At 33.9% G+C, this 26331-nt stretch overlaps 5 protein-coding genes across 8 annotated transcripts; 3 read left to right on the forward strand and 2 right to left on the reverse strand.

Moving 5' to 3' along the window:
* Window positions 1-532: 532 nt before the first annotated feature.
* LOC144849490 (carbonic anhydrase 3-like) lies at window positions 533-6916 on the forward strand. Its single transcript, XM_078706416.1, has 11 exons — window positions 533-671; window positions 1385-1408; window positions 1536-1703; window positions 2288-2433; window positions 3297-3395; window positions 3634-3700; window positions 3825-3991; window positions 4260-4356; window positions 4947-5048; window positions 5598-5723; window positions 6173-6916. Exons 1-11 carry the CDS (start codon window positions 611-613, stop codon window positions 6253-6255), a joined length of 1140 nt encoding a protein of 379 aa, XP_078562542.1. The 5' UTR covers window positions 533-610; the 3' UTR covers window positions 6256-6916.
* A 394-nt stretch (window positions 6917-7310) lies between these two features.
* On the forward strand, window positions 7311-14645 carry LOC144849485 (cystine/glutamate transporter-like). 3 transcript variants are annotated; one of them, XM_078706402.1, is made up of 12 exons: window positions 7322-7427; window positions 7552-7693; window positions 8052-8583; window positions 9001-9126; window positions 9993-10089; window positions 10187-10231; window positions 10485-10608; window positions 10910-11013; window positions 11416-11512; window positions 11719-11868; window positions 12193-12352; window positions 12974-14645. In XM_078706402.1, exons 3-12 carry the CDS (start codon window positions 8058-8060, stop codon window positions 13042-13044), a joined length of 1500 nt encoding a protein of 499 aa, XP_078562528.1. In that variant the 5' UTR covers window positions 7322-7427; window positions 7552-7693; window positions 8052-8057; the 3' UTR covers window positions 13045-14645. The 3 variants fall into 3 exon arrangements, 2 of the variants coding, with proteins under 2 accessions (XP_078562527.1, XP_078562528.1); XR_013613977.1 differs by lacking the exon at window positions 7552-7693 and having other exon boundaries at window positions 7311-7427; window positions 12252-12352; XM_078706401.1 differs by lacking the exon at window positions 7552-7693 and having other exon boundaries at window positions 7311-7427.
* Window positions 14564-18078, reverse strand: LOC144850479 (cystine/glutamate transporter-like). The gene is made up of 10 exons (XM_078707760.1): window positions 17504-18078; window positions 16983-17108; window positions 16581-16683; window positions 16418-16462; window positions 16205-16328; window positions 15862-15965; window positions 15563-15659; window positions 15164-15313; window positions 14728-14905; window positions 14564-14628 (listed from the first exon to the last, which is right to left on the reverse strand). The coding sequence occupies exons 1-10, from the start codon at window positions 17991-17993 to the stop codon at window positions 14564-14566; spliced, it is 1482 nt and encodes a 493-aa protein (XP_078563886.1). The 5' UTR covers window positions 17994-18078.
* Window positions 18079-18590: 512 nt separating this feature from the next.
* LOC144849486 (cystine/glutamate transporter-like) lies at window positions 18591-22892 on the reverse strand. Its single transcript, XM_078706404.1, has 10 exons — window positions 22378-22892; window positions 21849-21974; window positions 21445-21547; window positions 21123-21167; window positions 20868-20991; window positions 20481-20584; window positions 20300-20396; window positions 19860-20009; window positions 19515-19692; window positions 18591-19109 (listed from the first exon to the last, which is right to left on the reverse strand). The coding sequence occupies exons 1-10, from the start codon at window positions 22871-22873 to the stop codon at window positions 19045-19047; spliced, it is 1488 nt and encodes a 495-aa protein (XP_078562530.1). The 5' UTR covers window positions 22874-22892; the 3' UTR covers window positions 18591-19044.
* On the forward strand, window positions 22455-25927 carry LOC144849498 (avidin-related protein 4/5-like). Of its 2 annotated transcripts, XM_078706426.1 has the most exons (6): window positions 22455-22510; window positions 23475-23694; window positions 24680-24770; window positions 25076-25198; window positions 25282-25486; window positions 25691-25927. In XM_078706426.1, the coding sequence occupies exons 2-6, from the start codon at window positions 23638-23640 to the stop codon at window positions 25725-25727; spliced, it is 513 nt and encodes a 170-aa protein (XP_078562552.1). In that variant the 5' UTR covers window positions 22455-22510; window positions 23475-23637; the 3' UTR covers window positions 25728-25927. The 2 variants fall into 2 exon arrangements, with proteins under 2 accessions (XP_078562552.1, XP_078562551.1); XM_078706425.1 differs by lacking the exon at window positions 22455-22510 and having other exon boundaries at window positions 23320-23694.
* The last annotated feature ends 404 nt before the right edge of the window (window positions 25928-26331 follow it).

A 26331-nucleotide genomic window follows, 5' to 3' on the forward strand; every position in this document is an offset into this window, starting at 1 on the left:
CATGTAGTTTACACATTATTTCTAGTATATAGTGGGTCAGTTTTTGTGCATATCTGAAAAAAAAAATGATTATGGCTTCTTGCCTTAATTAACATAATAAATATGGTATATCACACATTTTTCTGAATTTTTCGCTAAAAAAAGGTTATTTCATTACAGTAAATTTAAAACAAAATTATTTTATTGAATAGATAATGTAAATAGCTATTAATCAACATTATTTTCAACAAAATACATCAAATATTTATTAAGTTATGGACAATAAAGTGCATCACTATAAAATGGCGGCCATTTTTGACGCCATCTTGGATTTCAAGATGACCGCAGTAAATTTGCAACGGTACACCTCGTGATTATTTTGTCTCAGGGTATTAGCTAACAAAAAAAGTTGGTGTGCTGAGTGTGTAGAAACATGGCAATGGGACCTTTCTATACAAGCTATTGGTTAATCGCATTACTGCTTAGTACCCCACATGCGTGAGTGCTTGTATTCAATGCTATTGTTTGGTTGGAAACTAAGTTACCTATTTTTACCTCCATATTACAGGAATAAATAGACGGCTTCCAATTGGAAATATCATTTGTATGCTGATACGTAAGTCGTAACAAAATGACGATCTTGTATAGTGCTATCCTCGCCCTTACTGTAGTGTCAGTTGCTATCGCCGCAGGTAAGAAATTATTTTACAATTTTATATTTTTAAATTTTAGAAGCGAATAAAAGTAGGAGACCATCACTAATAATTTAAGAGGCCCATAGATAAATAAGTGATTCACTATTATACAGTGTATTTTATTTTATTTTATTATAGTTGAAATATAATAGTTTCACTCTTCCCTCTGATAATTATACAGTATTATTATAAAAATACAATCTTATTTCTTAAGAAAATCAATAGGCCTGATTGTCTATATATATTTTTTTCTAATTATGTTTTTTTTAAAATATAATTTAAACAAGTTTAAAGACACTGACTCTTGACTTTGTTGCAATTAAGTTTTTGAAAATTAAGTTTATATTTTTGATGTTTTTTTACTGAAAAGATACCTTGTCAATATTGTATTTTCACAAGTTAAGTGAAGTGTGCCGTAAAGGTGTAGTCAACTTCCACCTTTTATCAAACTTTTGATTCATTCAAAATTATTTTAAAAACTCTAAATCAGCCAATTTTAAGATAAAACACTACGCCTTTTTGGAAATATATCAAGATGTTGATTATCACTATGCTATGAAATGGTGACATTCTTTTTGACGATCAAATGATTCAATCCGACTGGGTTTACGAGGATTAGGTAAGAGCAATGATATAATAATAATATAATAACCTATAGTTATTCAAGATTTAAAGGCATTCATTTGGTATTTTCGTTTTTTTCTATGTAGAATGGAGTTACTCGGGCGATGATGGTATAGTACATTTTATTTTTATAACCATTCCATGTATATCATTATGTAGCTATATACGAGAATATTTTGAGTTTTGAACCTCCTCATCTTTTAATTAACTGTGTTCTGTTTCGATACACTGTCGTAGGTCCTGCTTACTGGGCTGAATCATATCCAAACTGTGGCGGAGAAAATCAATCGCCTATTAACATCGACACTTCCAGTACAGAAGAAGGCAATTTGGGAACATTCACTTTTGTTGGTTTTGGAGATGTTACAGACAAATCCATGACAGTAACTAACAATGGCCATTCATGTAAGCATGAACCTTACAAATTACCGCAGCATTAAGCTACATTCACAAACACTGATCAAACGGCACCGTTCAATTCTTTATTGGGTGAAATTTCACTCTCCCTGGTTTAACTAGCTTATTCCAGTGTCAAGTAGCTTAAGGCATTACCACTGTTTGATATTAAGCCTATATATATATATTTATCTCTTTGGTGGGTGTCTCTTACGTTTTTTCTTTCCATTTATACATAAACTACATAGAATAAGCTTCTTTTTTACACTTTCTTCATACACAAACATAATTCTTATGGTATTATATTTTATACACATTAAATTTAAGTATAAATTTATAATTCCTTTTCAATGTAATTATTTCAACTTTAATCATGTTTTGCTTCTTATATAACATTATCTTATACATAATATCGGTTTTGTAACTATATCATAATTTCATATAATAATTTATAATTTTATTTTTTCAGTCTACCGTATATTTTAAGTCTAGCTATTAAGCCAAACGAAACTGTTTTGACACACCTTTCTAATTGTTTATAACATATGATCTTATTCCTATCTTATTCCTTATAATGTTGTTTTTTATTTAAGTGCAAGTAACCCTGACAGGAGATTATTTAGTTTCTGGTGGTGGACTTGGTGGTACCTATAATACTGCTCAATTTCATTTCCATTGGGGTAGCAGTGATGCTGTTGGATCTGAACACGAGCTTAACAACGTTCAATATCCTGTAGAGGTAACACATGATTGATTTAAAAGAAAACTTGTCAGCAAAATGCCAACCGAATATGGTCGGTAAAGAGAAATGAGTTTTTATTCATTTACCCCACAAATTTTAAACCAAGGCTATATTCATTCATTTATTTGTTAAATCAGTACACGGTATACGGTATATAATAGGATCAAGATATTTACTGGTAACACAATGCAGTTATGCTTCAAGTAATATCATGAAAAGGAAAGTTGTAAAGTGGTGTAACAATATGATCACAAATGCCATAGAGTCATCCATTAATAATAACGCCGTACAATGATAGTTGGGTAGTACTAATTCATCTCCATTCAACTAGTAATGCATTCGTGACCAAAATGAACATAAAAAAATAACTGTTAAGTAATCTTAATGTAACGTACGTTCCAGTACGAAGAATGTGAGTCTTTCATAGAAATATGTCGCATTGTGTAGTGTGGGAAAAGAATGGCGCCTTACCATTGATCATTTTAAAAACAATATCAAATTCAGTATTCATTCCTCAGAAATATTTTCATTTCAAGTCTTTATTTCGGAATTTACAATCAATTAAGGAAAAACACACCAAGGCAATCATTAGTACTTAGAACATTATTTCTCCATCTATCCCTGATTTAAATTAGTTTCGTGACAGTATCGTCTACAATTCTTGCCTAAGTTCGACCTTGAGTCTGCCACTTTACTCTGAATTCGGTCCACTTTGAATGTAGGCTAGATTATTGATGAAGACACAGAAGAGGTTACAATCTATTTCCAGCATGACGCAGCCATTCTGAGCAGTTTCTTCAGTGTTAGTATCCCGCTTTAGTTTAAGCTGTCTTTTAAATTGTGTTTGTTTTCTATTTTAGATGCACATGGTGCATTACAATAGCATATATTCAAGTACAACTGACGCTGTTGACCAAGGCGGAAGCACTGGACTTGCTGTACTTGGCTTTTTCTTCCAGGTACGTGTTGAAGAAAGCTTTAATTTTAAATAATGTGGGGTGTATTAAATCGGCCTACAGTATATCATAATGTGCATATTTTGGGCGGGATTTTTATTTCGTACTGAACTCGTATCTCGCTGCGTACACTCCTCGTATAATTTTTATTGATGTACTTTGTGTAGATTTGTTAACATCATTTAAAGTAGTCCTATACAATGGACCGCCCTCACGAGAACGTAATCATTATTCTTTGTAGGTGTCTGAAGAAGACAACGCAAATTTCGAAACTCTTCTGAGCTCTCTAACGAATGTGCAAGAAGAAGGTATGGTTAGTTATTTCTGTTCATGGTAAAGTAGCCTACCACCAGCTAATAAGGTAATGACACGTTAGGTTAGATTCATGGACTGAAAAAAAATCGATAATTTTTATTTGGTTTCTTACAACAGGTGATACATACAACATTCCTCCAAATGATGTTTTTACTCTGGAGAGTCTTTTACCAGAGAATCTTGGTGAATTCTACCGATATAATGGTTCGCTGACAACTCCTGGTTGCAACGAAGCCGTCATCTGGACAATGTTCAAAGAGCCGATATACTTATCTAGCCCCCAGGTCTGCATACATTGATTGTTGTTGCTCTGACTTTTCTTCCCTCTGATTACACATTCTAATTTCAAAAATATAATTATTGCACATTTTACTGCACGCATGTGTGTTGCACTAGGCCTATAACATCGCAAACAGTAAACGAGGCGAGGATGTATTTGATCATTATAAAGTCTACTGACATTTTACATCAAATATCGCTTTTAAAGTTAGATACAAGATTGATTTTGTATCATTATACTTTGTTAAATTGTGTTTCTTTAATTTGTAACAGATTCAAATGCTAAGAACACTTCGAAGTGGCAACAAAACTATTCAAGACAATTTTCGACCACTGCAAGCATTAAACGGACGTATAGTTACTTACTCCAGTACGTTGTTCACACATATCGTAAGGCTAGCGTGGCTTACGCCGGATTGAAATTGGCGTGTTCGCTCGTTAATGACTAGCGTTAGAGACATTAGTGCAAGTTATTCATAATATTTGACGGTTTTAAATGTAGAAATTAAATGAAAAATCTTATTGCCCGCCAGCGAGTGCTTTCTTATTCTTAAATCATTTCTTTCCCGAAAGTCAGTTTGCCTAGTTCCGGAACAGCTTTCGGATAAAATTTACAAACATGATCTGACCGTGAAGTAATTGGTAAATTTGTAAATAAGGTAAACATTATGGTTAAAACTAAAAGTAGAGTAAATTTCGCACTGTGAGGGCGTATGCTGGTCATGCGCGCGAATGACATTGATTCTTAAATGTGGAAAGCGTTCTTAGGTAGTTATAGTTTCCTCCAAATTTTCTGAAAGTGTGGAAATAAAAGTAGGCCTAAATAAGGTATTACTTTTCAATGAGTGTCAGCTTGTATGTTATAATCTTTTATGATTTGATATTTTGAACCGTTTTATTTAACGGACACTGAATTGTTTCCATATTTATATTTTAACATTACAAATTTACTATTTTTAGGGGATCCATGTAACCCAGACCCTTGCCAATCTTCACCTTGTAAAGAAAGGGAAACGTGTTTGATAGAGGCCCAATGCCGATCGTATTTTTGTTGTGTAACATGTAAGTAAAAATAACACACTTTGATTCCCATTAATTGAATCCAACACAACGACCTAAGCGCGACGTAAAGCGTGGTTCCCACTAGAGACGCAACGCAAGGACGTACGCGAAAAGCAAACGAGTTGACCAATGACAAACCACTGTTCGAATAATCCAACGCGACGACAATGCGTGTAAGCCATAGGCCGCCGAAAAAATGAAATCAAAGCTTCTTAAAGATGTATTGTCCCCCAAAAACATGAAAAATGAAGATTAATTGAATCAGACTTTGAATATGTTATTTTGTAGTTACTTCCATAGAAAAAAAAACGAAAAAAAATTATGTTTTCACTCGTAAAATGACAAAATAAATGGTTAAATTCGACCAAAAATCCATTTTTTTTCGATCCAATTTTTGGTCAAAGTGGATAACTATTATGTTACATTAAAATGGAATATTCAACAAAACATTTTGTAAGAATTATTTTTTCAGGGGGACAATACATCTTTAACTGCAGCAACACCAGGAATACTTTAGCTCTCATTCTTCTTCTATACCATTGTTTTTAGATGACCCATGTGAAGATCAGAATGTGTGTATGAACGGCGGGACATGTTCTGTCGGCCCTAGGGAAACCTGCCTGCTATATGAGTGCACGTGTCCTCCTTGTTATTCGGGAACAAATTGCGAAAACTGTAAGTAATAGATTGATTTGAAGAGTTATAATGTAGGTGTAGGCATAATATTAAATTCGTGTGAGTTTGCATGGAACAAATTTCTCTTCAAAAAGCAGTCGGAGTCGCTTGATGGATATTGGACCGTAACATCATTTCAAATGCCAGGGTTTTCTTTTCATGACAAAAGAAATCATAAACATTTATCTACGTAGAACTACTATGTGTTTTGTGGATTGCGCCACAAATTGCAATAAAATCATGGTATTATTGGCATTCTTGTAGAGATTGAACATAAAAGAAGGTTATACAAAGAAAAATTAGAAACTTTAATTAAAACTGGCTGGAACATTGTTACTTAATTAGTTTTTAAAATACAATTTACAATTTTTAAGTTTGATTTTAAATAAGTTAAGACACAGCTGGTATTATGATCAAAGGATGAATCAATTTGATTGGTTTGATTTCAGATACAAATCCGTGCGAATCTTCACCTTGTCAGAATGGCGGCTTGTGTTTGATAGGTTCCGACTGCCAATACTTCTGCATATAGTAGCCCGTGAGTGAGAGGTTTTTTTCCAGTCACATTGATCTTTGTTAACATTTGTAATCGTGTTCTTTGTTATTTTTTAGGTGAATGTAATCTAATAATTGAAATTTGTAAAAACGTAGTCGTTTAGAATATTTCATGGAGAAATAATTATACCGTAAGACTATAACGTATTTCTGAATGTTTCAATGTATATAATTCGGTTAAACATTAAATAATAATTTTGTTTCAAACAATAATCTTTTTGTAAAGGTACAGTAGACTGACCTAATAGTAATAGAAAGTTAAGGTAAAATACAAATTTACAGAAGTGTATTTTTTAATACTAAATGTGTTACTGTATTTGGATATTGCATACAGAGGCCTATGAATGGAGACGAACAAAAAAACACCATCATGTATAATAAATTACTTCAAGATGATAACATAGAATAAATCAATTGTCATTACTGGAACAGTAGGCCTACATGTTTTTTCATCTCTAGGTTTATTTTATTGTTTGTCTTCCGGTATGATTGTTTTAATAATTAAGAAAGAGGACTCAACCGATTAGATTAGTAGGCTATAATACTAAAAAGTACACCGAAAAAAATGTTATTAAGCCTACATGAAATGTATTTTATAGGAGACAGTAAAAAGAAAAAAATCAATATTATGAATTTAAGTAATTGTTGACTTTCATTTAATAATAGAGAAGGAATTCCGTTAATACACACTCGATGTGATAAAAACCAAAAAGGCCTAATCGTACATAAATATAGGCCTGGGCCTTTAGTAATTCGCTGAATTCAAACCAAAGAAAGAATAATCATAATAAGTGTTTGTCAAACCAGGGAAGAGTTAAATTACTAATTTAACTCTTCCCTGGTCAAACAGCATACATGATTTATAAATGCAAACAATTGAACAATGAAGAAACTTTTCTAACGAGGTCAGTAACGGGGTCACAATTTTCACGTTTTATACGTCGTGTCTGCGCATGTGTACAGCACTGTATGTATAGTATGCATAGTAGCTAGCTAGCTGTCTAGTACGCTGTTCCAGCCAGTCTCATCCCCCGATCCTGCACGCACGCTACACCCGGCAGGCCTAGCCTATAAAGAGGTAGCAGATGGAATGTTTTCCCTTGATTTTTTCGGGACTTTGCAATGAATATCACTTCTTGACGAATTGACGTGTGTAGTATACTTTTAATTTCTAGATTAATTGCTAGAGCCTCCTTTTTTTAAGTTAGGCCTAACTAATAGTAATACGGCCTTCCGTCTAGCTAGCTAAATAACAAGATTTTGTTTATGCTAGCGAGCCCTCTACCTAGTTCAGCCTGCTGGTGGAAAGCAGTAGGGAGAAAGAGATCAGGTCGACTCGTCCCATTGAAATTGAAGTAGCATATTTGTTGTCATCATATTATGGATGCAGCTCAGTGCTGTACACTGAGCAGTTGGTAATACTACTATTTTATTTACTAATAATTTAATAGAATACTGTATTATAGGCCTATTATAGGCCTATTTCAATCTATATTATTAGCCTAGGCCTACATGCATTTTGATGAATGCTGCAGCAGAAGCCAGACTGTCTGTATACTAACTTAGTAACTACTACTAGCTAGGGCTAGTCCTATTGTGCAGTAGTACTAGGCCAGGAGGTGAAATTCAAGCTACTGTAAAACTAGAACTAGGCCTATGTAGTATCTGTTTCAATAATTAAAACTATATAATAAAGCAAAAGTCATTTTATTTTAAATACTGTACAATTTTATAATAGGAATAGCATTATTTATCCCTCAATTTTCTTTTCAGATAAAAATGAACAACTTTATTGGACAGTCTGTACCTCTGCTTGCTGAAGACACTACAACAAGTGATGAGGATGAGCAACTCTACCCTAAATCATCACCTGCTGCTGCAGACGACTCTCCTATTGTACTTAAAAGGCAACTAGGCCTTGGTTCATGTATTTCAATAATAGTTGGTTCTGTCATAGGGTCTGGAATCTTCATCTCACCGAAAGGCATTCTTCAAGAGGTGCCTGACGTCAGTTTATCATTAATGTTATGGGTTATTTGTGGCGTTGCGAACACACTTGGAGCCCTTTGTTACGGAGAACTCGGCACTACTTACTCAAAGTCTGGTGGTGATTATGTCTACCTGCTTGAAAGTTTTGGACCGATGCTCGGTTTCTTGCGGATTTGGACTTCGTTGGTCGCAGTACGCTCTGGAAGCATCATGGTTGTCCTTTTAACAGCTTCTGTTTACATTGTCAAACCGTTGGTTTCACATTGCCAGGAAGTTCCAGATATTGTTACAAGTTTGATTACATTAGTATCAATGTGTAAGTGTATATATTATCTCACACTTATATCTTCTGTGACCCGCAGTATACAGTTTCGTTCATTTTCCACTCTTCAAATGAATTTAAACAGTTTTAACATAAGTATATACAGTGTATATGAGTGGATGGAGGTCACAGTAAGTTCATTGAACTTTAAGTCAGGACCCCAGTGTCATTTATAAAGCTACCATATTTGGGCATATCACTACCATATTTAAGCACACAATTTTTTTTCAAATTAGTTTGATAGTGTAGGCAGAAATGATGCCTTTTCTTCCTTTTTTGGAAACATGTACAACAAAACTACCAAACATTTTAATCGCCATACAAACCTTTACCTGTACAATATTACAATCTTGATTCTGTATATTATGTATGATATATAATTTGTATAATTCTACTCTATTTTTTTTATAGATTGTCTGTTTTACCTGAATTGTGTAAGTGTTAAATGGACGTCAAGGTTACAACAGTTCCTAACATTAGCGAAAGTTCTTGGACTCATCATCATTTTAGTACCAGGAATATTTCTATTTATTAAAGGTGAAATAAGTCCCTATGCACGCATTTGGTTATCAATATAGTAGTACAGATCCTTGTATTGTACACAATATTCGAACACTACTGTAGATTTGTAAATGAAGGTGTATAAACTCTAGTTTTTAACACAGTAACTCTTTTTTTGACACACAAGGAATCTAATTTAATTTAAACTAAAAATAGTTGTAGTAACAAGATAAAAAATAACTAGAGAATATCTTTTTAAACGTGCCTTTATTTAAACATCAACTTAAAACTTTTCTTTTTAATAAATAATGCTAGTATTGTTAGGCGCTTTGTTGGGCGCCATATATGTCTTTGTGCCATCGTGCAGTCCCCTGAACACCCACTTCGTCCATTTCTTCCTCCTGTTCGTACTATGTCAATGGCCCTTCGCCATAATCGACACTCTTCTCATCTTCCCTTTAAAGGACATACTACTCGTTTTCTTCACTCTACTCTACCTCACTCACTCTCTCTCACTCACTCTCTCACTCACTCTCTCTCGCTCAATCTTTTCATCTTAACGTGTCTTCCTCTTCTGTACTTGACTTAAAAACTGCCCTTAAGATGTGACCTATAATAATATAGTAATGATAACAACAATTTTAAATGTAAATATGTATATTTTGTATGATGTAGTATGTTTAAGCGGATATTAGCCCTTGATGGCATTTGCAGCAATAAAGAAATTGAATTGAATATAAAAACTTAGATAGACAGACAGATAGATAACGAGAGAGAGGGCAAGTCTAAATTTAAAATGGCATCTCCACGCACAAATGAACATGCATAGCAGTTTTACATTCTGGAATAAACTGAACCAGGTTTTCATTTAAATTATTTCATTGTTATTATTATTTTTTCAGGTAATAGAGATAATTTCTCGAATGGTATTGAATCAGACATTGAAATCACAAAACTTCCTCTAGCGTTATATTCAGGGATGTATGCATATTCTGGATGGTACGATTTTATTTTTGTCATTTTTTAAAGAATAACTTTTAAGTACAATTTTTTTTTAAAGAAAGTTTTTATCAAATTATTTTCCTTTTGTTTGTAGGCAGTGTCTTCCTCAAATGACTGAAGAAATAAAGAGACCTCATAGGTAAATAAAAAGACATAAGCGCTTAGAAACATTGATATTAGGCGCTATATAAGACTACCATTTTATTATTATTATTATAAAGAAAGGGGGAAGAACAATTTTTATTTTATTTTATACACAACCAACAGCGAGTAACAAACCAATTAATACTAATATAAACTTAATTAAATTAGTAATAAAAATAGCATATTATAATACTAATTGTGGTTTACAGTATATATCATATTTTTTCATTTTTTTTTTCCATCTGCAGAACCATCCCAGTTGCTATTATCATCTCCATGGTGATTATTACATCATTATACCTTCTGGTCAACGTGTCCTACTTCACTGTTCTGTCTGTTGACGATATTCTCAACTCTGAGGCCGTTGCCCTGGTGAGTTGCTTTACACCATTGTACCCAATGTGTACACAAAATGAACCCCATTACATTGTCCATTCTACAACAAAAGAAGTTACAGAACAAAACTATAATATATCACATCACAAACATGTTAAAGTGCTTATTCAAACTAATATGAATTTGTACTGTATACACTCTGCTGTATACAGTATATACTATTTTTCGGAAAGGGTCATTTCAGGTTGGTGGTTTTTCCCCATACTAATCCTAGTATACCCTACATTTGATGATCTATATGATGTATTGATTGTTAAACATTTCACTCTTTTGATAGACCTACTGGCAATCTGCATTTAATAAGATGTCGTGGATCATCGCACTGACCGTGTCAGCATCTTGTATTGGGTCCGCCAATGCCTCAATTCTTAGTACATCAAGGTCAGTTGGATTGACTGTGTTCCTTATACCAGATTCAGCAATAACAAATACAAATTGAAAGTTAGTTTGTAAGGTACTTAAGCATTCGTATTGCGACGACCAACCTAGGTCAGGTCAATTGATGTGTCATCGGTCGTCGCCTGGACCTACTGTAGAAACCATCAAACACACGTCCCAATATAACATGACGTAGTTTGGTTGTCGGTCGGTCGTCACAATCGTCAATCAATGTGTCGTTGGTTGTCGTCTGGACCTAGAAATCATCAAACCTGTGTTGAGATGAGGAGCGAGGACACGCTACCTAATTATCCTGCATGCACACAAAAAACTTACATGACATACTTTTGTCGTCAGTCGTCAAAAAGGGAAAGTTACCTTGTATCTCAAATTGTTTTCTTGTAGAATGTATTTTGTTTCCTCACGTGAGGGACAGTTGCCCTCTTTCTTTTCAATGATTCAAGTTAACTGCAAGACGCCAATACCTGCTATACTTATTATGGTTTGTCATTACATTTTTTTTTTCTAATTTTGATGTATTTACCACAAAACTATAATTATGCTATAATATTTCCAAAAATTTTCAAACGATAAAAAACAACACAAAAGCATCACAAAACACTTAAATAAAAAACAATTGTTATAAGCAAGCGATGCAAATAATAAAAACCAAAAATCATGCTTTTTATGTTTTGTTATTGTTGATAGGTTCCATTTTGCTTGCTATGTTTAACAAGTAGCAGTGTCTACAGCCTAATAAACTACTTAAGTTTTACCAAATGGCTTTTTCTCGGATTATCTGCATCAACCATACTATACAACAGATGGAAGCATCCAGAATGGAACAGACCATTTAAGGTAGGGTGAAGTTTGGGTGAAGTCATTTTTCGTTAACAAAAGATTTGGTTCTAATCTGTTAGAAGAAAAATGGCAAAATCAGCACTGTGGTCATGTTACAAGAGTTGTCAAAACAATATAGATTATCTGATAAAACTCCTAGAAAGTATGAACCCTTTTGCCATTTTTCCCCTGACTGTTATCTGAAGATAGTATTTATATTAATGTATTTTCATTAATTTTGATTTTCAATGTTGAATATTATTATGTATAATATATATCAAATCATTCATTGCACAAGATCATTTGCAATATATTGTTATTATCATTTGTATATTGATTCAGGTTCCTCTGTTTGTACCCATCACGTTTGTGTTGTTTTGTTTATTCCTGGTCACCCTAAGTTTGTACTCTGCTCCTATTGAGTGTGGCATTGGTTTAGGTCTGATGCTTTCTGGGATACCTGTTTACCTGATCAGTAGAAGACAATGCATTGGCAAACAAAGTGAGTACACTCATTTTAATTTTTACTGTAAAGTCTGAAATTGCAATTCACAAAAATAGGAATATTTGAATACATTCCCAATACATATTTGGGCTGGTCTTATGTGTCTAGTATTTGGAATGTGTTTTTAATGGTAACAAAATATTTGAGAACTTTTGGACCAAAAAAAAGTCTGTTTTGGGAGAATTTCCTGTTTTCAGAGTGTCCATTATTGCTTTTGCAATTTGGGAGAGTTGTATATTTACAAATATTTATACAAAAAACTTTATAAACTATAATGACATGACATAACCAACACAAAATATAATCCTTACATGCACAGTTACATTTTATTTAAAACTGCATTGTGTAGATTCATGGTTTAAAAAATTGATAAGACGCTTATATAAATAGTCGCAGAAAACAGTATACAGAGATAAAATATCAACATGTTACAGCGAAGCAGTGAGTCATGAGGACTGTGTTATGCCCGTCACATACATAGTTGTTGCGAATAAGCGGTCACTGGAACCTTAACAATTTTATGCCAACCCACAGCAATAGGTTTTATGGTAAATAACCCAAACTACCTTGCTAAAGGACCCCCTTTAAAAATTAAAATTCTGCAATTTATTTTTTTAGGCTACATAACAACTTGGTTGCAGAAACTTGTACTTATTGTTCAACAAGAAAAGTGTACTTACATAGACTAAAATGTGGTAGTAGTAGAGGAACACATCAGGGAGGTAACAAAATGTTCTTTTCTACCTCCCTGGTTATATCATAGATGAAATTAAAACCGGTGTGCTTCCACCGAATTTATAAACCCACTAAATATATAAATAGTGTGTGCTTTTGAATTTATATTTAAATAGTATGTAGGGCTTTCTATGATATTTAATAGATTAGTAAAAGTTATAATATATATTTATTTTATTGAGCAAATCCACCTGAAGTATAACCACCGTTGAATAATGTAACTAACCCTTAATCTTATAAATCATAATGTGAAACGATTTTGAAGGGGTTGACATTTTTAAATATAACAAAAAAACTTGATGCAATATAATACATTTTATAATACATTTCTGTTTTATTTAATTTAAGAAAACTTATTGTATTATTACAGATTTCATTAATGTTTTAAAGAACTAAATATTTACATAATTTTAAGTCATTATTTTATTAATAGAATATTGCAATTTCATTTAGAAACTGCAATTTATATTTCTTATTTATGAAAGAAGAGAGAGTCATTTTATATATATACATATACGCACCTCTGTTGACATAAGATATGAGACCCCATGAGTCAGAGAGAAGGATGATCAGGGTTAATATTCAGGTCCATTAATGGAAAGTGATGCAGGACTGTAATAGGAAGTTACAAGGTACAAAGTAAAGAATGAATCAGGGTCCATATTTGGAAGGTGATACAGGGTCCATAGCGAACGACTGATACAGGGTCCATAGATGGCGAGTGATACAGAGTCCATAGAGAACGAGTGATACAGAGTCCATAGATGGCGAGTGATACAGGGACCATAGCGAACGAGTGATACAGAGTCCATAGATGGCGAGTGATACAGAGTCCATAGATGGCGAGTGATACAGGGACCATAGAGAACGAGTGATACAGAGTCCATAGATGGCGAGTGATACAGGGACCATAGCGAACGAGTGATACAGAGTCCATAGATGGCGAGTGATACAGAGTCTATAGAGAACGAGTGATACAGAGTCCATAGATGGCGAGTGATACAGAGTCTATAGAGAACGAGTGATACAGAGTCCATAGATGGCGAGTGATACAGAGTCTATAGAGAACGAGTGATACAGAGTCCATAGAGAGCCAGTAATACAGTGTCCATAGATGGCGAGTGATACAGAGTCCATAGATGGCGAGTGATACAGGGACCATAGCGAACGAGTGATACAGAGTCCATAGATGGCGAGTGATACAGAGTCCATAGATGGCGAGTGATACAGGGACCATAGATGGCGAGTGATACAGAGTCCATAGATGGCGAGTGATACAGTGTCCATAGATGGCGAGTGATACAGTGTCCATAGATGGCGAGTGATACAGAGTCCATAGATGGCGAGTGATACAGTGTCCATAGATGGCGAGTGATACAGGGACCATAGAGAGCCAGTAATACAGTGTCCATATGTGGAGGTTTATACCGGGTTCATAAACTTAATATATAAATGTATAGTTCTAGTTTAGGTTCAATCGTCTTTTTTATCGCCTTCAACCACCAACATGAACTTTTGACAAAATAAATTGAAATTATCTGAAGATAAAAGAAAAGTATGAATTAGTGAATGTGTTTAAAGTATTCGTAGCAATTTATTATTATACTTTATATTATACAGTAATTTGTAAAACTTACCCATTCCTTCGTCAAACCAAGATGGTTTGTTTGTCCATCGCACGCCTATGAGATAAAGAGGGATACCAGCAAGCATAATAGCTAGTCCAATCCCACAATCCTTTGGTGCAGAGTAAAGAGATACAACAACGACCAACAACGCAAAGCACGTGAATATGATTGGCACTGCTAAGTTCACCTGAGGAAAAAAACAAAACATAAATTAAACATGAGCGTAGAAAAGTGGGTTTGATGGGGTTACCCATCAAACTGAGCATAACTGGGCCCTATGGGAGACCAGTCTTTGACTGAAGAGGTCACCCAGTATAAATAAATAATACAAAACAACAATGCAAAATTGATAAACTACAGCACAGTCATTTTTGGTCGGTACGTTTTTAGATCGCCATATACTATTTTCAGCCTGTAGGCCTACCTGATTTTTACAATAACAAACCTTAAATGGACGTTCCCAGTCCGGGTATTTTATTCTATAGTAAGGAACAGTTCCAACAGTGAGAGCGATAAACAACCAACGGGTAAAGCTCAAGTAGTTTATAAGACTGTACACACTGTCCCCAACAAGTAATATCAAAGCAATTGGAATCTGAAAAAGAAAAATAAAACTGCTGCATTGTATGCTACTCTGTGATACTAAATTGGATATATTTTTTTAGCCTGCCGGGTGATCAACCAGAAATCCTAGGAATACCACAACGTTATCTAGGTCATTTTTCTATAGTGTGTATTTAACTCGAGTTATAACTATATTCAGTTGTAGAAATTCAGATGTAACTTTAAGTAGTCGTAGAAGCATTTGGACAAATTACGTTGCAAAATACAAGCAGCTAATTACCATAATGACTGCAGACGGCATTGGTGTTTTGAAGTTGATGTGAATCATTGATAAAAGTTTAGGTAATTGACCCTCACGTGACGCTGCAAAGTTCATTCTAAGAGGAGAAACAAATAAGAACATAGGTCTAAGTAAAAGAGAACCTGCAAAAATATTTCTTATAAATGAGAAATTATTTAGAAAAAAAAGATCGAAACGGGAATGTAATGAGGTTGCATCAACTTTCGTACTTCTATGCGACGCGAAAAAAAAAGTTCAGAAAAATGTTCGGTTTGAGCGAAAATGGTTGTCAACATTACCTTGAAGTGGACAAGATCCCGCCATTAATTGCACCTATACAAGAAAACGCTACCACAAGAGATAATATCCAGGCCCAGTCTCCAAACACCTTCTGACCAAAACTCTACAAAAGCAACATACTAAACGATAATGATGACTATAAAATGATGATTATTTGAAGTCTGATGAGAAGGATGGCAGAGGTTATTGCGTCAAGAACAAACATAAATGGTTAATGGTTTTAAATTTATATAGCGCAAAATACAAATAGTCTCTATGCGCTGTTTGGCACAAGTGTGAAAATGAATAAAGAAAAAAAAGAAAAAGAAAGTGATGCAAAGAACAAAGCAATACGGTACTTACCAATGCAACAGCGTCAGAAGCAAGAATCTCAGCTGGTGATAGAACAGTGAAATATGCAATATTTGCCATGATGTATACACTGGTAATCACTGTCATGGCGATGACTGTTGAAACAGGAAGAGTTCTGAAAATTGTAATTATATTTGTTAAATAATGCAAATTAGAAAGTACTTTCAATATACTAAAGAATGTTTAAAGATTGATATACCGTACCTTGATGGGTTGATCACTTCTTCTACCATAGCAGCTGTAATTTGCCTAATGATAAAGACAAAATATATTTGTCATTACCAATCAATAAACAATCAAGTTGTTCCCTATATTGTTGGATAGTAAATCTAATATGAAGTTATTTTGTTTACCAGTAACAACTTACCAACCAGAAAATGCAAAAAGGCCAGAATAAAATGCAAGAGGAAGATCTATCCATTTGAAATTCCCGTCTCCTTTGAATGGGTCTTCAAAGTTTTCCGTGTTTCCTGAAAGAAACAAATAACTTATCTTAACCATTAGGACATGTTACTTGGCGTAAACACGTGCATGCATTCATTCTCTTTCTACCATCCTACAGTTGTGAGTTTAAATTTGCTAGTATCTATTGGGATGAACCCCTTTGACCAGTTTTGTCAACAATCAAAGAAACAAATGAAGTTTGGACCATGTTTTATATGTGCTTTGAGCCGCATGTGAAGACGAAATAGCGTCGATAGTGATGAAGTGTTGGTCAATGTATCTGATGGATTAAATAATTCTTGTTCCTCGCAGATAACATTCTCACCTTGGATAAGTAGCACAATACCAGCTATGACAATCACGATCAAACCAGACACTTTAACAATTGTGAAAAATACATTCAAACGAGAAGTTAATGGAACGCTGACGCAATTCACTAAGAAAACCGCACCTGCAATGAAAACAAACATATCAGCTATATGCTGTTTACATGAAGAGATATGAGCATTAACTGGTTCACGTCATAGACAAGTTAAAGTTCAACAATTCAATAGCATACATAATTTATTTTACCAACTCTTAATATTCTTCAACAAACCTTTTATCTAAGAACCGTGTCATGAAAATCATTTCCACTTTTTTGTATAGAGATTACAGATGGTGAGGACTCATTGTAACTTAATTATTGTATTACATGTTGTTTTGTATAGAGATTACAGATGGTCAGGACTCATTGTAACTTAATTATTGTATTACATGTTGTTTAGTGTTACTTTATTGAAACACCGTCAATGATGTTGATTGGGGAACTTTCGACCTTTTTAATCAATCTATATAAATACTTACACAAAATCGTGGCAGCAAGAAGACGGACAGCCAATCCTGGAACAGGACAACCAGGATAAAAAGGAGTTAAAATATAAGTAGCCGATGTTATAGCAAGAACTGCCCACGTGCCAGTCCTAACAGCTGCAAGACATGTCCAAACTCTCAGAAACGCTGTCATAGGCCCAAACGATTCCAAAAGGTATATAAAATCTCCTCCAGCTTTTGTGAATGTTGTACCTAATTCTCCATAACTTAGAGCACCTAACGTTGAAATTAAACCGCACACCACCCATATTATCATCGATAATCCAACCGTATGTGTGTATTCTAAAATTCCTTTTGGAGAAATGAAAATACCAGAACCAATCACCGTTCCGATAATTAACGATGAAAATGAAAATACCCCAAGTTGGCGGACAAGCCCGACTGCTTCTCCATCTCCTGTGCTTGATGTTGTCGAACCATGGGCTGATATTTTAGATCCAATACTCTGCTTGCGTGTTTCCATATTGATGCACAACTAGGATGTTCCAGGTTTCACCAAACGTTTTGTATGATATATCATAGCAGAGTTCAAAGTATACACGCCTTAGCTATCAATATTCTACGTTTACTTTAGTTGTTTGCATTATGATATTAATTATAGCTTGGTAACTTATCAACTTCAGTTGACCAATAATCAACTTCAGTCGGCAATTATTGTGTAAGGCACGTTTCTAGGTGGGGGCAATAATGACTTGTAATGGTTTGAATGATAACCAAACCATCAAATTGAAATAAATTAAATGCTCGTACGACTTAGTTGACATTTTAGTATATAGATATAGGCCTAGGATACATATTTATCTCGATACGACTGCACTGCCTCCTCGAATAATTACGAAACTACTTTAATTAACTTTTTCATCATCATCTTCCTATACTGTGCAGTACCTCATTTGAGTATAGTCGCACATGGGTTGGTCACATCTATGCAGCTGGGCTTCATAATTTCCTTAAATTGTGTGTTCCACACGTTTTATATTATTATTATATTATTGTTTTGAATCCCTCTAGTGACTTGGTCAATATCAAAACAAAGGACACTCTAATTAAATTTTTTTCCGTAAGCATGTTTATTTAATCTCCTAATTGATACATTAAACAATGTTTGGTAGCTTAATTGAAAATGCTATAATAATATGTCCACTGTATGAGCAATACACTTGTCTACGCTACTGATTTCTGCACATGCGTCATGCGTTGTATTTTATTGAGGTAGAGGCGTTAAACTAGTTTTCATATTTAGAACTAAGCACTATGGTCCATTGCTTTACAGTAAATGTAAACTGTATATATATTTATATTTGTTAGCTTTTTATTAATTAGTCGCATTGGTTGCCTTTCTGTCTGTCCTTATTACCGCCAACCTGTTCCTTACTATAGAATACTATCCACAATGGGAACATCCATTACACCAGTTATAATGTACATTATACAAAACCTATCATTAAAACATGCAAGCAAATAATGACGTCATGCTGTAAACGTAATTGAATTATTTAAATCTCCTTAACCCTTCAGTACGTCTTCGTTTCTTGCTTCACCACAAGAAACAGTTTTTGAAAGAAGATCGTCATTTTCACTGCAAATAAACCAAAATTGCTTGGTTATTGTTTTCAGATGTTTTTAATTATAAATTAAATGATTAATTAATTATTGAAGTAATTTTAATTAATAGTATACAGTCATTTAGCTGTATGAGTGTTATTGATAGTAGAATTTAGACATTTTCCAAAATGTATGATGATTATTGCACTCACTTTATCTAACTTTAATTAATAAGGTTTCTAAATTGATGAGAATGGTATTATACATTTCCCAAATAGAAACTCAATATAATAATTTAATTTATCAATTTAAGAAGTACACGCATGTCAACTATATGACGTCACTGAAGAATTACATGATACGTAATTTGATTGGTGGTACTTTTGTAATTTTGTGGTGTAAAAGGGGTGCACAAGTTGTAAAGAAGTCAATAACTCACCCGTCGCGTTGTTAACCCAGTCGGGTTTATTTTTCCATCGAACTCCCACTAAATAAACTGGTATACCGGAAATGAGAATCAGAAAACCTATCCCACACTGCCTTGGTGAGGAATAGAGTGACATGACAACCAGTAACAATGTGACTGCTGTAAACGTGATTGGCACGAACAAAGGTACCTTAAAAAAACACGTAATTAATACAGTGGTAATGTTTCAAGTTGTTTCCACTCCGACCAGTTGTAATAAAATGTCAGTACACATTACATCATGTAGACCTACTCTAGTCCTCGAATATTACACGCGAATAACTTTGTATTACAAAACACAACATTTGGATACTATACCTTGAATGGTCTTTCCCATTCTGGATGTTTCCATCGGAAGTAAGGAATCGTTGCGACAGAAAGCGAGACAAACAACCAACGAGTAAAACTTAAGTAGGTGATCAAGTCGTACACACTCTCACCACACACCATTATTACGGTTATAGGTAACTGAAAACAAGATTGTTTAAAAAAAATCACTTTATCTTGATTCTAAAATACTATACTGAAATGGAGCGCTTTCGGCAAAAATGAATAATACGTGATTGATATTGTTTGTAACTACTGTGGAGTAGCTTTGCGTTAGGGTGTAGAGTAATTAACAAAACTCAAAATCCCACCCGAGAATTTTCAATGTACTTAGTAAGTACAAATTACGTCAGAGTAGAGTGCAAAACATCAGACCAATTACGTGACTGATAATTATTGACGATTATGAAGTTAATGAATTAGTTTGTTACTATGACTGCGGCTGCCGGTAGTGGTGTCTTCTTGTCTATTTGTATCATCGATAAAATGTGAGGAAGATGACCTTCCCGGGCGGCTACAAACATAATTCTGAAAATTAAAACGATAGCATAATTTATTGCTATTTTGAAATTGGATTATTATTACACAGAGATCTATTTTGATGAACCTTACCTAGAGGTACTGAATATTCCTCCGTTGATGGCTCCAATACATGACAATACTACGGCTAACGAGACGATCCAGCTGAAGCTTCCAAACGCCTGCTGAGCAAAACTCTAAGAAATATAAATAAAATATGAATTAGCTACAATAATTCAATTTTAACTAACATTCTGATAGTTGTTTTGGCTCAGAAGATAAGAAAGAAGATGATGACGTATTAATTCAATTTTACTACCATTCTGATAGTTGTTTTGGCTAAGAAGATAAGAAAGAAAATGATGACGTTTAATTTTAACTACCATTCTGATACAGTAGTTGTTTTGGCTCAGAAGATAAGAAAGAAGATGATGACGTAATAATGATTAAGACAATTATGAATAGTAACAGATTACTAACCAATGCAACAGCATCGGAATCCAGTAACTGCGTTGGTGTCAGAAGTACAAAGTAACCCACGTTTGCTGTTAGATACACAGTAGTGATAATTACCATAGATATGATGATGGAAAGAGGTAACGTTCTGTGGCAAGGATAAAAACAGATTAAATCTTAAGATGATAAAAAGATAAAAATTACGAAAAAATAGAATAATTGTGACTACTATTATTATAATTAGGATGAACATGATTACTAAAGGTGGTAATATCTCACCTTCCTGGTCGGACAATTTCTTCAGCAAAAGTGGGTGTGTATTGCCTGTCAATTGAAAATAGCTAATTAAAAAAATATAAGAAAAAAAATACAACGTACAATTTATTCCTTTATTTTTAAGCACCGTACGATCCAATGTGTTTTTTTAACAATATGTTTGCCGCGTTTGAATTTGCAATTAAATATTTTATTCAATCACCGTCAAAATTGCAGGCGCTAAAATATTGTATAACCTACCAACTGAAATTAAATATTCCCCTCTTTTTTTCCCTGATTGTTTTGTTGTTAAATTAATAGATTACAAAATAAATGTTAAAAGTACCATCCGGAGAAGGCGAACAAACCCGCATAAAATGCAAGTGGTATCTGCTGCCATTTGATTTCAATTGTGTTTTCAAACGAATCTTCAAAATTCTGTATTTGACCTGAAACAAGAAAAATCATAACATCCCTCTAATGAAATGAACTGTTCCAAGATCGGATCATTTGAATTGACAGTTTCAAACACAATCGGAAATAAACTATGTTTTCGTTAATGCACCAGAGGATTTCAATAAAACCTTTATTTTTTAGTTCTTGTAATTTTCCTGATTTCCACACAATCGACCTCCAAAGAGAAATGACTCGTGATTGCCAATTCTAGTGTAAATTATGTAAAACAGAAATTATACATACATAATAAACTGTGGATAAAAACGAATACAACAAAATATAACTTGACTGTACCTTTACAAATAAAAACGAATCCGGTTAATATGATCAGCGCTATCCCAAGAACCTTTGCGACTGTTAGTATCACTTGAAGGTGCGTTGTTAACGGAACGCTGACACAATTCACGTAGAAAATAAACACTAAAACCCCATTTTGGAAAAAAAAAAGATTTCAAACTACGTTATAATAATAAAGATAGAACGATCTATTCTATATTTCACATATAGCCAGCTGGTTTATACGTTAGTTAAAATAAGCTTGGAGTATAGATTACATTTTGAATTTTAGAGATTCCCATAAATGGTCGCAAATTTAGTTTTTATTGCACACGGAAAATAAAAAAAATATTATGCAACACATATTGATTAATTAGTTTTTACTTTTGTAAAATATAAGGGCCTGAGGCCTATTATGTTTGAATAAAATCCATGAAAAGAGAATTGAAAGTGAAATAAACTATTGTTTAGCAAGCCATCCATTGGAAGAAAGAGTTTAATGTGACTCTTTTCTTCCAATTGATGTTACCATGTTTGTTACTCATACCTAAGATAACAACAGCGACGAGTCGTACTGATATATATGGAAGTTCTTCACAATTTGGCAGAAAAACTCGATGAAGGTAAGTTGCAGCCGTTAAAGCTACAACCGCACTGGATCCCGTCCTAACAGACACGAGGTAAGTCCAGATACGAATAAAAGCAACCATAGGCCCAAACGACTCCATCAGGTAGATGTAATCGCCACCTGATTTCGTAAAAGTCGTTCCGAGCTCCCCGTAACTCAGAGCCCCTAATGTTGCCAATACGCCACATAACGCCCATACAATCATAGACGCTCCTAGGCTCCCTGTATTCATCAATATTCCCTTTGGAGATATGAATATTCCGGATCCAATAACAGTACCCACTGTCATGGTGATGCAGGCTACCATGCCTAGCTGACGAACAAGATGTACAGGGCTAACTTCATCTTTATTCGTCTTCTTGTCAGCATCGCTTTTGTTGTCTGCTTGTGAACTGGATGCTACGTTCGCTTCCATGTTTATTCGCTATATGAGACCTTTTCACAACTTTCACTTGTATCCAAAATTACTACATGCACAATTTTGGAATAGCCCATTTATTTTTATGAGTTCACTTTAGCTTGTTGTTATAGCAATGTAAGTAACTATTAATTTCTACCAAAGAAGAAGTATAACTTTAAGGAAAGCAAGGATTTTGGTTAAAAACATACTATATTTGACATGTTTTGAAATGATTCGATTTCAAAGTTTTTTTGTGTATATTTTATTTGAGAGTGCGCTGTTAACAAAACTATGTCAGTCATGTCAAGATGGTAAAACAATCATGAAAACGGAAGTATAGTCACTTTTACCATGTACAGCAGTAGTAGTATCTGTATTAAATAGTAACATTTTCTATGATTGATAAAACATGCTTGTGCTTATTGAAGACAACATTTCGTAATAATTTATTGAAGTTGTAGTGTGAAACGATTGAACAATGGAAGGATCCAACCCCATCCTTCCACCATTATACTTCTAAACCTCAATTTTTCGAAAATGCTGAATCGTAGATTCAATTTAGAACTTCATCTATTTCAATCCTCTTCTTGTATTTCAACTTGGATCCACCAAGCAGTGCTTTTCATGAACTCAAGTTAGAAAAAAAGAACTTGACACCGGGTCACCACAGGAATCGTACCATATGTTAACAGATTGATTATTCTAAGTTCAATTCAAACATCGTTGTTGTTATTATCTACCAAGAGGTCTATCTTCAATGAAACTATCGTAATTAAATCATGTATCTACCACTAATCTTGATGTTCGCAGTCAGTGTACTTGCAAACAACAGTCAGGTTAGTATTATAGAAACTTTTATAATCTTAATTTATTTTCATTCATTCTACAACTCATGACACGCCCATGTGAATCCAAAAGCCGCATCGCATTTCATTTCAAATTGCTATACAGAATTAATACAACCAAATAAGCTCAAGAGAGCTTTAAAGGCCAGGTGCGGGCAAAACATTTCTATTGATCATACATTCCAATATCTATCGATCTATAGTTTCCCCTATGTTTCATAATTTTTGGGATTTTATTTGTGTTACACGAGCTTGTTGAAAATAAGCACTTTCTTGTCAGTGGGGGGATAGTTCAAATTACACAGTAAAATCTCTATTCTTTTGTACACAATTTTTTTTAATAGAGAGGCATTTTAAAAAGCTATGAAAAATAAACGGTGTGGTAAAAAATGTTATCAGATGACTAAATATAGGTAATATAACTTGAATTTTACATTTCTGGTATTTTTATTCAACTTCAGATTTTTATTTTCATGCTATAGCAAAAATTATCCACCGTATCTCCACCATCTTTTTTCACCTTCTAGGGAGTCACCAGACATGTTATTATATTAGGTTAAACTACCTAACTACTGAAAAAAAACTCTTCCTGGTTTTTATGGAAGAATTTTGCCAAATTTTGTATTTGACCATATTAAGGGAAATTCATGTTTTTTCGTCTTGATTTCTGTTACAAATATTTGATTTATGTACAATTAACCAAATATTATATTTAAAATTCATGCCTGTACCTGAGCTTTAAGCTTGGTTTCACCAGAACAAAATAACTATTGTTATAGTAATGGGCGTATCAAATAATAATAAACAATACATACATTTAAGTAAGACAATCAGACAATGATAATGATATAAAAAATAAGAAAACAAAGTTACGTTTAGGACAATACAAACACCAGATGACGGGTATTACGTTGCTTCATAGTTGTCACACGTATCATCAGAAAATAAACCATCACATAATTAATTCATTTTATAGATAAATGATGACGTAGAAGAACCATCAACTGACTTGCCAGAAAGGGATCAGGAAAACCTAACCAAGAATAAAATAGGAACATTTATTTCAGGTAACAAACGTGTTTAAAAAATAAGATTGTGAAAAACTAAGATTACTCTGTGGATGCACCACACGCATTGCAAAAGCTAGTGGAGCAGTTGTAGCCTTCAACAATGAAGTTTGCTCCTAAATGGAGGAAGAAGATGGCAGTCGTCGTCAGTGACAAATTTAGAAAACAAAAATGAATATATATATATATATATATATTTTCTGACAGTGTACATATTTTCCTCCAACTACCTAATTAGAGCCTATCTCGTCTGAAGCTTGATTTATTAGAAATTCTTTATCTTTTTACTGGATTATTTGCCTTAGATTGTAGCTTTCCGGGAACATGGGTCAACAGTCATGGGTCAGAGATCATTTTAGATGTCACTGAAGAAGGTCACGTGACTGGCAAGTATTTGACTGCTGTCGAAGCAACAGAAGGGGCTGCAGGTAGGTAAACTATCTACGCATGCGTAGTAGCTCATATATGTATTAACATAAATAATTATAATTTAAACATTTTTTTTGACCAGGAGAAGGACACGTTCCTCTCTTTGGTCAGGCGTCACCAGGAGGTAAACATCGGACATTTGGCTTTACTGTTAGTTGGAATGAAGGAGCTTCGACCACTAGCTGGACTGGTCAATGTTTCTTCTGTGACGGCAAGGAAGTCTTAAAGACCACCTGGATTCTGACGAGTGAAGTGAACACCTGTAACAAGGATTGGTTGGCTAACAGGTAACGGGAGCAATTGCAAATTTTCCATACATAACAAACTGAGTTTGACTATTCATTATACAACCAGAGTAACTGTTCTATTGACACACCAGGCCCAGTGCAATTTATTTTTTTAGATTACACAGTGCACACCAACTGGTGGTGTACGCTTTAACTATTTATAATTATGTATTACATAAATAGATTTTATTTTTTATATTTCAGAGTTGGCCAAGATGAATTCATAAGGAAAACGATGTAACTAGAAATCTCAACACAAAATGATTTACATTTAATAATAATAGTTTTTATCAATATATAAATTTAGATAATTATTGTTACTGTTAACGATTGGAAATATTAAAATAAACGTTTATGTAGAATATTAGTAATAGCTAGCATTATTTCATTTCTTATTTGCCTAATTTTTAATATACCCGCGTATTAATTATTCGCATAAACGCCTCGCTTTGAAGAAAAAAAATCTCGCCCGTAATATTATTATTAGTATGCCGTCGACGCTTTCTGTATTTTGTGTTTGATTTAGTGTGGATTACATTCAATTTCCAACAAAAAAAATATTTTTAAAATATCGAACACCACTGGGACTTGAACCCACGAACCTCAGGTCGTCGAACTGTGGTACAAACCGTAGCGCCACACAAGTACAGATGTTTAATTTGAATTAGTTCAATTCAAAACTTTCTTTTATTGATCTAAGCTGGTTTCATCACATAAAAATTACCTTCAGTTTTCATCGAGTGCCTGTAGCTCTGTGGGTAAGACCCGTGTCTTTCGGTGTATGACTTTCTTCCACTGTCGTCAGCGGTTCGAGCACTTGTATAACACGGATCAGAAAAACGGGA

The sequence above is a fragment of the Antedon bifida genome, chromosome 8, assembly GCF_963402885.1.
Source record: "Antedon bifida chromosome 8, ecAntBifi1.1, whole genome shotgun sequence".
NCBI classification, from domain to species: Eukaryota; Metazoa; Echinodermata; class Crinoidea; order Comatulida; family Antedonidae; genus Antedon; species Antedon bifida.